Consider the following 13,222-nt stretch of genomic DNA (forward strand, 5'->3'; position numbering starts at 1 on the left):
CAAATGTGCCAGTGCTACAGAGCCTGGCACCACCTGCCCCCTCCCACACGACCTGGCGACTGCTGCTTCAAGAACACACCAAGCATTGCCCAGCTGAGCAACACAACCCCCTGACACACAGCACCAGTGGGATAACAACATGAGAGCTACTGAGTTGTGCCTTCCCAGCCCCAATCCCACAGCAAAATGTGTTGCTGTGCAGCACATACATACCCAATCCACGTGGAATACAATCTCTCCTGAGGAGCCGATATCTGGAAGAAAGAGAGAATCAGTCTGCACCTTCCCAAGCTCCAGTCTGCTCCTCCTAGCACACTGCCCACACTTCACTCTAGCTAGCACCTGACACAGATGTGGTCTCTCCCAACAGAAAGACACCTGGCAGTCCCCCCAAAATTGCCACTCTGGTCCAGAACCCTGGGCATGGGTCATGTCAGAGAAGTCACCTTCTCAGCAATGAAACCACACTAATTTTTTAATGCTGTTGGGCATGTGAGTGTCTCAGGAAAGGCATTTCTGATTTGAAGTAAATGGCAGCTGAAGTCTGAGCAACATTCTTTCAAGGTCACGGACCAACACACTTGGTAAGTGACAAACACAAAAGAGATGGCTCTTACCCTTATTTTGACGTCCTTCGGGGCTAGTTTCTTCACTTCGCTCAACAGCCTGTCACCAAAGCCTACACAATACAGAAAACACGTAGCATGAGCACCTCAGCAAAATCCCAAGTTCCATCCCCTAACAATGTGGACATGGCCTATGCAGTCCTGCTCAAATACCCCATTCCACATCTTACAGAGAGTCCAGTCTGGGGAGGCACAGAACACAGACAATGACATAACAGGACTTTGTCTCACTGAGAGTTCAAACACTGGCACAATGGGCTCTTTTCCTCAGCAGCAACCCTAAGTCAAAGCAAGCAAGGTTTTTAGCTAGGACCTCCTCCTTCTCTAGGCATTCTTCCTGTGTCTAGCCCATTTGTACTGGGGCTTGAATGGGAGAACCAGGATCTATTTGGAGATGTCAACCAGTGGATAACAGACGGATGGGTTCTGGCAGAGAGTATCTTTAGGTCAACAAGTACCAACTGAGCCCTGAAGGGATGAGCTGAAACCTTTCTGCATACACACACAGCTGATACTCATGCATGACTAGGACCACTGAACTCTCAGTGACTGAAAGAAACCTTAGAAGATGGAAGAATCCTTTTTGGTATCTAGTCTCAGATATTGTGACCTACAGCAGCAGGAATGAACACAGCTATTCTGTCCTTCTGCAGGCATTGATTGAAGGAACACAGTAAAAGCCCTCCAAGCCCAGAAAGTGATGTGTGAGGGCAGGTGTCCTGCATACCCAGCAGGATATGACTAGGACTCAGAAAATTAGGAAGTAAATGCCCTGATAGAGCAGAATTTACCCTCACCCCAGAGGACAAACTAGGTGATAGGGTTATCTTTCCAGTTTCACGTGAGAAAGAAGCAAGAGATCAGGTATGTCACAGCACACTGAAAAAAGAGAGGCAGGAACCTTTGAAAAGCGTGGAGCCTCCAGACAGCACAATGTTGGAGAACAGCGTTCGCCTCAGATCCATGTCTGACTTTTGAATGGCAAAAACGAGCACTTCGTGAAGTCCTTCACATTCCTCCCCTATCAGGTCCGGCCGGAACAGGAGCTCTGGGGCTCGGAAGCGGGCAGGGCCAATCTGCAACAGCAGAAATTAGGACAGAGGGAAGACAACAGTGTGGCTTTGTTCACTACCTACAGACGGGCCTGCCTTTCTTAGGTGAAGCTTCAAAGTAATGAAACTTCCTGGACACTCATATTGCATCACTAGATCCCAAGTGAATGCCAGTTTGGACTACAAAGGGCACCATTTCCAATTTGCAGATGAAAGAGATGAAGAAACTTGCTTAGCCCCATACAGCAGGTTGGCATAAAGGGAGCAAATCCAGCCCTGGTACTGGAGGCAAAACCTGTATTTCCTCTCTTTCAACCATTCTGTAGTGGGCTCAGTCTTCTGAGGAGTATTCCTAACTCTTCAAATCAACCGTTAATGCACTGGACACAATTCTAGGCAGGACAAAAAGCACATATAAAACCACTGATGGATTTAGTGAGCTGACACCTACCCACACTCCATACATGATCTGCATAAAGTTTGTCAGATCAGAGCCTGCTCTCAAACAGCTCTGAATCCCCATTGTCATCCTGCATCCTTACCAAGGACTTCTAGCGGAAGTTGAGGTTTCTAGTAAAGTTTTCTTTCCTGAAAAATTCTAGTGCCCAGTCAACAGCCTAGGATGAGTTATGGTCTTTTAAAATTATCCCCTCCCACCTAACACTGGATGAAATTTCCCATCCCTGGGGAGCTTTTCTGGAAGCCCTGTGTCTCACATGAGGAATTCTCCAGGAGTGGTCCTTACAAACCTCAATAGTGCTTCCATCTGGCAGATAGTACTGAGCCTTCTCAGTTTCCAGAGTCTCATCCTTCTGGGGGTTTATTGACAGGTAGCAGGCACGCTGGAGAGGAAACAGAGTCAGGGAGAGGGAAATGAGATGGGTAAACCCAAATGCCTCATATAAAATGTTTTTCTCACAAATAATTAAAATCCATGTATCCCTTTGGGGAGACTGATTTCAACAGTATTATGTGCTAGAGAAAAGACCTTTAAGGCTCACAGCAGGTAAACTACCTTGCAATATCCCACTTGTGATCCCTAGCTGCCATGGATTTTACTCCACGAAGGGAAACAAACACTACTGAAAGTTATCATCAGACCCGGAAAAACTGCAGCACAGGTAAATGCAAAACTGACTCCGAACCACCAGCCCATCTTCACCTCCATGTTAACAGCCTCTCAACAGGGATTAATGTGATTTTGACTATAACTGTCTCAGAATATGGGACAGCTGAGGTTGCAAATGACCTCTGGATGTCATCTTGTCCACACAGGGTCCCCTAATGCAGGCTGTTCAGGACCACATCCAGGTGATATTAACAAGGATGGAGACTCCACAATCCTCTAGACAAACTGTGCCAGCACTTGGTCACCCTCGCGCTAAAGAAAGTTTATGTTCAGACAGAAGCTCCTGTGCTTCAGCTTGTGCATCTTGTCTTGTCACTGGACATCACTGAAATTAGTTTGGCTCTGTTTTCTCTGCACTCTCCCTTCCGACATTTATATACATCAACAAGACTCTCCCCACACATTTCTTATGGGTCAACAGTCCAAGCTCTCCCTGCCTTGCCATATATAAGAGTCCTTTAATCATCTTAGGGGCCCTGGACTCCCTAACGCAGATAATGGATTTAGGTGCAGAGGTAGGTATGCTGGAACTTCCCACCAGATTTCACAAGCCACAACTTCCCTTGAGAAGAAATCCCCTCTTGGACAAACACAGAAACAAGGCAGGGCATCACCTCCTTGATGGTCTTGACAATCTCAAACTCAGAGGTTGTGTGGAAGTCATAGCCCTCCTTCCGGAGATAGAGGCGCAGGAAGCGGGAGACATCCCGGCCAGCGATGTCAATGCGCATGATGGAGTGAGGCATGGCAAAGCCTTCGTAGATGGGAACCGCGTGGGTGACGCCGTCCCCAGAGTCCAGCACCACTCCCGTGGTCCTGCCGGTTGCGTAGCTACCAAAGGGACAAAGGCTCAAGTCAGAACATGCGACTCAAAGTGAGCCCAGGCAAGCAGGACATCCACACTCAAATCAGGAGGCAGAGATTTCACACAAACAGGGCCTAAAAACTCCTCAAAACTCAAGTTCTGTTTGCAGTTCAGAAAATTTCCTGTAAACTCTTTATTACACAAACTGAGTTTCAGTTCTTGCATGAAAAGGTGGGGAAGACATCAGTGAGGTCTTCCATGGTTTTTTTCGTAGAATGGATGTCATGGCAACATTCCACAAACACAAATCAAAGACAAAAGACACTTACAGGCTAAGCACAGCTTGCATGGAGATGAATAGTGCTGGCACATTGAAGGTCTCAAAAAACACCTCAGCAGCACGCTCTCTGTTCTTGCGCGGGTTTAGGGGTGCTTCTGTCAGCAGCACAGGATGCTGGGAAAGAGAAGAAGGAGCTGTGCTGCAGTGACCAGGAGGCAGTAGCGGTGTGTTCCTAAATGCTTCTGCTTATTTATTCACTTTAGGAACCACTGATGCAAGAGGGCAGGTACAAAGGAGTAATTTCAGCTGAGCTGTATTAGACTGAATAATCTCTATTAGGTTGGAAGACCAGCAGGGTTCTGGTCTAGTTATGAAGAAGTGTTAGGAAATGTACTCTGTAACTATGACCCATGAAGGACAAGTAGGATGATTCTCAGTGACAAAAAAATCAGTCATATTAGCCAAAATACACACCCTGAGAAAGGGTGAAGGCATATGGTCTTTTAGTACAGGCAGACAGAAATATTCCTACTCCACAACTTAGACTGCTCTCAGACATTTAATAATTTTTTTGTCTGATCCTTCCAGACCACAGGACTGTGGTTTTCTCCTTCCTCACTTCAAATCATGTCACTGCTGAGGGATATGCCTGATATGCAGGCAGAACAGGAAAAGTCAGAAACACTTGGCCTAGAGAAGAATCATTAGAGAGAGTGTGAATAGCAAACGTGAAAGGCAGATTTTCAGTCAGGCCAGACCCTCAGATCTGGAGAAGGATTCTGCTTGGACACTTCTTGTGCAGTATCTCCTGAGAGATGAAAGAACCTAATTTAGCAGCAGACACACATTCAGAAAGAAGGCCAAAGGAAAAGTCCCAAATCTTTCCAAGTTCCAAGGCTCCTTGTGTTACACATGCACTGAATGATGCCTGTTCCTTTACATAACGTGGTCTCTCACCTCTTCTGAGAAAGTCTGGAGCTGGTCTTTAGAATAAACGTACTGCCAGATGCGCTCCATGTCATTCCAGTCCTTCACTATGCCATGCTCCATCGGGTATCGGATTGCAAGAAGACCTCTGTGCTCCTGAGCAAACAGGAAGAACAAGAGAGCATTCCAACAACCACACTTCTGAGCACTCTGACTTACTGTCAGACTCACCTTCAGTTTTGATTCCACTAAAAGAGAATTTATCTAGAGCATACAGGGCAATACCTGAACATTCATCACAAACATCTCTCCCAGAGAAGCCAAGACTAGACAAGGCCTTTTCATACCAACTAGGAATGTCTACGTATGACATTTGCAGAGCATCTTCCATCATAACACTTCTAAAGTCAGCACACAGACACCTATCATATGGCATCTTTGTACTACCAGATCAGCCATGATATAAAACATAATAGGCTGTTACTGGGGAATGCAGTTTGAAGGGCTCACAAGAAATGTGACCACACAACTGACTACATGCTGACATAAGCAGGACTGTGGAGAGATGGTAGCAAGATACACAGCAATTGAGCAGGGTCCATTTCTAAAGTTCCCAGTCAAAAGTAGGTAACCATATAGAGCTAGAAGTAGCCTAAAAAGAAAAGAGAGATATCGAAGGCCTTGGCAACTAGGTCTGTGGTCAGCAGATTGGCACAAGGATTTCATTAAGCTTCACACTCCACCTTGGACACACATGCAGGTGACAATCTGTTCTACTCTTCGGACCTACACAATACCAAAGAACCACAGCCCAGCTGCCACATCCCCTTCTTTCAGCAGCACACTGAGATATATGGACAAGTGCAGGTGTTCTTACCTCTGCCTTTGGACCAATGAAAATGTCCCCTTCTAAAGCACCAGCCATAACACGAACGTGCTTTGGTCTGCCCACACTAGAACAGAGACAACAGAGTAAATACTTCTACAAAGAGCTCAGATGCACCCAAGGATTGCATACTTTGTGTTTCTCTCTGTCCTAACCAGAACTTTCTCAGTGGGAGAGTCTGGGGGCGCTACCAGGTGCAGACAGACCCAGGTTTGCTCTGAGCTAATCTCAGAAGTTGGAGGTGAAGGGGACAGACTGTAGACAGTTCTGAAGTGGCTGGACATAAACCAGCTGAGTCTGGCCATATTTTCACTGATTATTCAGGACTCACCTGTTTCAACAGTGCCTGGGATGAACATGGCTAGACTGAGCAATTGTCTGAGGTGTTGGATCCACATGTACTGCCTGACCTCAGGCAGACTTCTCAGATTAGACATTTGTGTCCCACACCCCACCATCCTATACAGAACATACTGCTCAGAACACAAAACTACTCACTAAAACCCCACCATATTGAAAATAAAAGCCAGTGACTATTCAGAGTTCCTGTTCCAGAAGTCTTCATCCTGGCAAAATTCTTAGAAAACTTAAAAAAAGTCTGGCAGCAATCAAGACAACATACCACACACTGAAAAAATACAGAGGTCTTCACACTTCTTATCCCAAATTTTACTTTTTCCCATGTCCTTTTCCTCATGCGTGCAGATTAAAGGATCCTACAGCTTTGGTTGTGTGTTGAGCCTGACAAAGTGATGCCATCTTTTACAATGTGTGTGTGTCCCCAAAAATCTCAAAATATTTAACAGTGGAGCATATCTCACATTTAACCAGGAGCACATCCCCCCGATGCTTCTTTGCAGCAGGCAGAAAAGGGGCGTTTTTTTCATTCATAAAACCAGGCAATTCTTCCCCTCTACATATCAAAGAATTGGTACACAGTACTAACAAGTTACCAAGAGCAGCAGAATACTTACTAGTTAGGAAAGCAGTATTTTGGTATTTGATCGCCCGCAAAGCCTGCTTTAATCACACCCGAGCCCTGTGGAAGCAAGAGACAAATACGTGAGCTTGTCGCTCGTTCCATCAGCTTCACAAGCTTCAGAGGAGTAGTGAAGTACATCAGGACTGCCAGATCCACTCCTTCCTACTAGGAAAAAAGCTCCCCAGGGACTGACTCTCCCGGCTGCATGGAGATGGGAAGTGCCAGCTTGGCTGTTGGAGGGAGTGACTGGCACCCTCTCTGGCACTGACACATCTCACAAGGTACGACCATGCACCCTGGTACTGCTCTGCACACACTCAAACACTGCCCTGAACTGATGAGTATTTTTCTAGCCAGGATTATTGTGAGGGCTGCAGGAGCCTGAATGCACACTCCACAGGTGTCTGTCAATATTAGATAACCTCTGCAGGGAGGAGAACACTCCAGAAAGCCCAGCAAGAATAACTGAACTCTGCCAGCTTCAGGAGGCACTGGAGGAATGGAGGCTACAGGCCTCTCAGAAGGAGATTTGGAAAGGATGGAGGAAGGGTGGATAAAGTCAGAGAAGAAAGTAGCAAAGAATTGTGAGAAACAGACTGGAGAAGAAATAGGGAAAAGATGATCAGATGGTGGATGAACTAGCTAATGCTAAGGAGGCAGAAGTGTGGTCAGAAGAGACACTGGAAACCAACCCAGACTGTGGCTGTGAAAGGACAAAGGTGCTGGTTACACTGCAGGGGGAAAGGCTGGGGGCAGGAAGCACAGCTGACGGGACAGAGCTTGCTCAGAAGAGCCAAAGCAGAGATGAGAGATGGCAGTCAGGAAGGCACAGATCCAAAGAGCCTTCTGCAACATTCAAAGCAGCAAACACAGAGCGGGTAAAACCAGCCACAGCAAGGCCCTGGCAGGGAGTCAGTGCCGGGCATCTGGCCCCACAGCGCTCATTCCCTGTCCGGAAGCATCCTGGGAACACCATCATCAACTTGGATCTGTCTGACTCCTTCCCCTCCTCCATTTCCTCTCCCTACACAAGGGAATGACATCTTGAAACAATGAGCAGCTTGCAGGAACACCCAAGTTTTGCTAAGGAGCGGATTTTCACAGGATCTCCTCAGATAAGCCATTTCACTGGTAATCCCAGCTACCATGGGCACAAGCTCTTCTGCAGAAAGAGGAGCAGTTCTGCTTAGCCCCATGGTGGGAGCAAAGTGTGTGTGAGCTTGCACTGAAAGCTGTGACCTGAGAAGTGCCTGTTCACTCTGCAGTAGGAATGCTCTACTTTGGAGGCCAAAAAGATATTTTGGCTACCCCATCACATTTTAAAATGAGTAGCAACAAGCTCCTCCACAGCTTTCCACTTCTCACCACCTCTCATGGGTCAGCATCACCACTTTTGCTTCGAGGCTGGGGCCAGATGAGCTGCTCAGGGCTCTGGCTGCAGTGGTTTCTGATGCTGCCTTCCCGGTGCCAGAGGTTACCAGCCAGAGCAGGCTCAGCAGAAAGGAATGTGGGGCGGCCCCAGCCTCTCCTGTTCACAGTCCAGCACTTGACTGCCAAGCTACTTCCATCAGCAGCTCCAGCAGGGATGTCAGGCTCTGCACAGGGTGTGTGCACTCTGCCACCAGAGCAGGGATACTCCTGCCTCTAAACACCAGTCAGGTTTGCCAGGACACATCTGCAGGAGAGGAGCGTCAGGAATACTCTGCAAACCAGACACAGCTATTTATAAAGCATATGAAAGGCAGATTGCTTGAATCCCTGTCTCCTGATAAACACCTGCAGCCAGGCTGGCTCCAGGAGCACACCCAAGCTGCCAACTGGGCACGACTAAATACTTCCTTTCCACACGAGGGACTCAGCTCCAGTTGCATCCCAAGGTCTGCACTAACTGATATCAGTGTGACAAAGTGGTGGGTGAAGTGTTAAAAAGACTTTCCTTGAGACAGACTCTCTTCTGGCTACTCCCTTCAAAGTGAAACAAGGAACAAACCAAAACCACTATTTTGATTTTTCTTAGCTTATAAACAACTCTCTGCCTGGGAAAGAATACAATCCTGTGGCAAGTCATGCAGAAAAATAATTGAATGAAATGCAGTAACATAATGTAACCACATTAGAATATTGCACTAAGTGAATATTTTGTTCAGGATAATGAGTGATCTTGTTGCTAGCACATTCTGCTGCGGGAAACTGGTTTCAGGAGAACAATGTTGCTCCTATTTTAACTTAGAGATTAAAACTTCCTTATGTCAAGCCAAAAATTGCCCAGTGTGTCCTGGTGAGATTCCCAGCAAGTTATGTATTTTAAGATTTACATACTGAAGTTCAAAGCTAACCAAATGTGTTGGGAGTTCAGAACTCCAACTTGGAGTCAAAGACAAATGACTGCTTTGAATGTGCTGGTGGGATGGGGCTTCAACACAGTTGTGCTTCCAAGTGCCTGGGAATAAACCAAGAACAGCTGTTTGATATCTCCGCACTACAAAGACCTGACTGCACGTTCTGACCTATTCCATTTTTCTTGAAAACATTTTACTTCTTTGAAGATATTTGCACACTGAGTAAATCTGTTTATTATACACCAGTTTGAGATTCCTATGCAATGAGAGGAAAATGTTTACATTTTGAAATAACTCTCGTTCAGAAGGTTTAAAGACCTGTTTTTTCATTTGTTTCAAGTAAGCAAAAACGCATGCATCTTCTCTTCTGTTACAAACGCTGATTTATTAAAACTTTAAAAAAATTGAAAAATTTATATTCTTCCACCAGTAACTATCCTGACTGGGTTTTAATTCAATTTTATCTGGCAGCAGTTTATTTTACTTTTTTTAATTTTAATCTGAACAAAAGAATAGAAGAAGAAAAACTACATGTAAAATGTAAAGGTCAAGAAAGACAAATTCATTAAAAATTCTTGTGAGTGTCTTGAAGGAACTGAACATCCCTCATCCCTTAGCAAACCTCCTCTACTAGCTCTGTAGCCAGTTGGTTATGGATTCATTAATCTTGATGCATTTAGGACTCAAATTTAAATTGAAATCACCAATCAATCTTCTGTGTGGCACTTTCTATGGAGAGTGCTCATTCATATTGTTGTAAAACTGTTCAATTGGATACAAAATTAATAAGATCAAGAACAAACCAAAGACACAACAGCCCTTGCTGATGGCTCAGCTGCATTAAATGCCACCACTTAGACTACAAGTCATACAAGAGAGTTCCATGGAGGTCAAGGAATGTGCACTGGCTTCGGCCACAGGTGGACTACTGACATGTGCATTATGTTCAGCAGGGCTCCCAGACCATTCAGAGGGAGTTTGCTGGACTGCAGATGGGAATACAGCTCTTAAAAATTAGACAATGGACAGTACAAAGTTGTGCTGAGGTACAGCTCCAACCTCCCACTGTACATTACAAAGTGAACATACAGCTAAGAGCAATGTGTGGTAAGAGAAAAAAACCTCCCTGTTAATTTTTTAGCTACAGAACTTCGTGTCCTTTTGGAACACACTGAGATTTTAGTGCAGGGCTGGGACTGGAGGGGTCTGGCTCTCACCAGCTCAGCATCTCACTTCCCCCTTCCCACACACAGGCACATGTGAGACAGGATAACATTCAGCCTTCCAAAGGTGCCTGCAGCTCTTGCAGAAAAGCAGTAAGGGAACGGCAGTGGGAAGAGTGGTACCTCCTCTGTGCAGCTCCACTTCCCATCCTGCCTGAACTCCAAAGAGTAGCAAAAATGCAGTGTCACCACGAGTCTCCCTGGCCCACAGCCTGCCGGCGTTCCAGGCAGATGCTACAACAACTGCTCCATTCTACTTCTTGTACGGGGAGGGAAGGGGGGAAGCTCGTTTATCGGAGAGGCAAGAACAACAATTAGCTTTTATAAGACCAGCTGATAAAATGAAAAAAGACATAGAATCAGCTGCTGGCACATAAGCCCTTCTTCAGGTCTGAGGCAGGGGCAGCAATCACGGCACTAAATAACAAAAGGACATGCTGAAATTAAATGTAGGCTGCTACTACATTAATAGCTCAACAAAGTGATCCTCACAGTGCCAGAACACCCAGAGATAACTGTAATGTTTAGCTGATCACTCAACAATGCAGCAGGATCAGTGCTGATACAAGCATTCCTAAAAACAATCAGCCCAGTGCATTTTTAACATCTTCAATAAAGAAGATACATGCTTTTCTCAACATAGTCAATTTTACTGCTTACTCTCATTTCCTATTAGATCTTTCCTTCAATGTCTAACCCAAATCCCTCTGCTGTAAGATTCAAGGGAAATAAACAAAGCCAAAACTCTATCAGAGAGCTCAGGCTGTAGAGAGGAATTTGGGATCCGTAATAAAGAAAAAGGCAGAAGAATAACCACAGTTATCTGAGAAGACCTACAATCATTCACTTTATGGAAAGTTAAAGCAATAGGTCGAGGAGTGCCAGGCCAGAAAGCCCACTTCAGGCAAAAAAAATCAGGAGAAACTAAACATGTGGAAGAAGAATGGAGCCCAGTACTGACCCTTCAAAACAGGAGAATCTCAATCACTGGCGATAGAGGTCAGAAGGGAGGAGCACGGGATTGTGACTCAGTACACTGAAGGAGGCCCTGTCCAATACATGCCCTCCCATTCCTTCCTGGATGGCCCTTCCTCCTGGGACGGCAGCACGGATGGGGCAAACCAGAACTGGACCCAGAAGTAGCTCAGAGAGGCACGGAATCACCGTCATTCATCTCCCGCAGAGCAATTCATACACAGACTGAAGGTCTGCTTTGTGCTAATGAGCAGCATCAGCACATTGGAGCAGCCATCTGCAACACTCTGCTGATGCAACCCTGGGCACAGATCCGTCAGCAGTGGCACTCCTAGGCGTGGGAATCCATGCCTTGGGAACGGCACTGCTTTGTTGTGACCACTGCGCTGGATGCACTGGAGGAGGGGCAGTACAAGTGGGCAAAGCTTCTTTCTCACTGGGCCTGCGAGGGGTGCCTGGCTGGAGAGCTCCATGTCCTGCATGGGCCCAGGGAGGCGCCAGCACCCCCAGAGCTCGCTGGGGGTCCACCCACGGCCTGCCAGGAGCACGCTGGAACCCTGGCCAAGGCGCACCCCGCAGCTTGTGGGAGCGCGGCCATGGCCTGGCCCAGCACCCCCATTGTCCCCCCGGCACAAAGAGGGGTGGGGCGGGGCCGGGGAAGCCCCGCCTGACTGACAGCGCCACCGGCCAATGAGCGCAGGTGCCCTGCCGACAGTCCCGCCCCGCTCCGGCAGGTAGCAGCGGGCTGTCCGGCTGACTGACAGCTGCCTCAGCCAATGGGGGCGCGCCGCCCCTCCCAACCAGCGGCAGCCCGGCGGCGGCGAGGGCTGCGCCCCCCAGCGCGGGGCAGCGGCCCCGCTGCGGGTGACTGCCAGCCGCCCCAGCCAATCGCGGCTCGCCGAGGCGCAGCGGCCCCGCCCCCCGAGGACGCCGAATGGCGCCGGGAGAGGGCCGGAGGCGGCGGCCGAGCCGGCCGAGGTGGGGGGGGGGCGGCGGCGGGCGGGGCGCGGCCGCCGCCCCGATGACAAAGGGATTGCGGGCCCTCCCCGCTCCCGGGACGCGCGGCCGCCCGCACTCACGTTGTCTATCACGACGGGCTGGTTCGCTATCACATCGTAGGACTCCATGGCGAGGACCCGCCGCAGCCGCCCGTGAGGGAGCAACAGCCCAGCCCTCGGCGGCGCATGCGCGGAGCGGCGACGCGGCGCCGCCTGGGTGATGTATTCCTGCCGCCGCGGTGCCTGCCGGGAGCTGTAGTCCGACGCTGCGCAGAGTCAAGCGGGGAGGCGCGCCGGGAGCGGGGCATGCCGGGAGCTGTAGGCCGGCGCCGGGAGCGGGGCATGCTGGGAACTGTAGGCCGGCGTGGGAGCGGGGCGTGCTGGGAGGTGGAGTGCGGAAAAAGGGAATTCTGCGGGAACATCCGCCGCCGAGAACCTGGGACATGTTGCGGTCCAGGCGATAGCTGGGTGCTTCCACCAAAAACGCTGCATCGCAACTGGCTGGCTTACGCTTAAAAGATTTCCCCCCGCCTATTTTTTCCTAATAGGAAAGGAGAAAAAGGCGATCCCATCAATGTCTGTAGTGGGGATCTATGGCTAAGGAAAGCGGGTTTTTGTCCCATAATTTCACGTGGTCATCTTTACGAACTACTGGTCATGACACACCTGTTCCCTCCACGAAATACCAGTTTCTCTCCATTTTTGAGGCACAAGAACCACAAAAGAATTGTCAGTATAAAGAATGCATATCAAGAACATCTTGGTACCGAACAATAAACACATTTTCCACTGACTAAGTATTCTAAAAGCACTTGTAATAATCGATGACTGAAACTCTGGGTCTTGAAATTAATTAAAAGGGATTTCCATGCCAGTGAGCACACCTGAAGGCTTGACTCATCTGTCTTGTCCCACATCTCTCCTGCAGACATGGACTTTTCTCCTGTAGCTCCTGCCTTTAGCCCCAGTAGATGAGTTTCATCCCAGATGTTTACCTTCC

General features: G+C 48.2%; 1 protein-coding gene across 1 annotated transcript in view; it reads right to left on the reverse strand.

Annotated features, from left to right (window-relative positions):
- Nucleotides 1-12,462, reverse strand: part of ACTR1A (actin related protein 1A) — a 14,824-nt gene extending 2,362 nt beyond the window's left edge. The window contains exons 1-10 of the mRNA XM_064431145.1: nt 12,304-12,462; nt 6,680-6,744; nt 5,697-5,772; nt 4,850-4,975; nt 3,942-4,066; nt 3,422-3,638; nt 2,428-2,520; nt 1,528-1,702; nt 618-679; nt 214-254 (exon numbers count right to left, since the gene is read on the reverse strand). Of these exons, the coding sequence (XP_064287215.1) occupies nt 214-254; nt 618-679; nt 1,528-1,702; nt 2,428-2,520; nt 3,422-3,638; nt 3,942-4,066; nt 4,850-4,975; nt 5,697-5,772; nt 6,680-6,744; nt 12,304-12,351 (1,028 nt within the window). The 5' untranslated portion in view covers nt 12,352-12,462. The remainder of the gene's footprint in view (nt 1-213; nt 255-617; nt 680-1,527; nt 1,703-2,427; nt 2,521-3,421; nt 3,639-3,941; nt 4,067-4,849; nt 4,976-5,696; nt 5,773-6,679; nt 6,745-12,303) is intronic.
- Between the last annotated feature and the right edge of the window lie 760 nt (nt 12,463-13,222).

Source organism: Passer domesticus, chromosome 8 (genome assembly GCF_036417665.1).
Source record: "Passer domesticus isolate bPasDom1 chromosome 8, bPasDom1.hap1, whole genome shotgun sequence".
In the NCBI taxonomy this organism is placed as follows: domain Eukaryota; kingdom Metazoa; phylum Chordata; class Aves; order Passeriformes; family Passeridae; genus Passer; species Passer domesticus.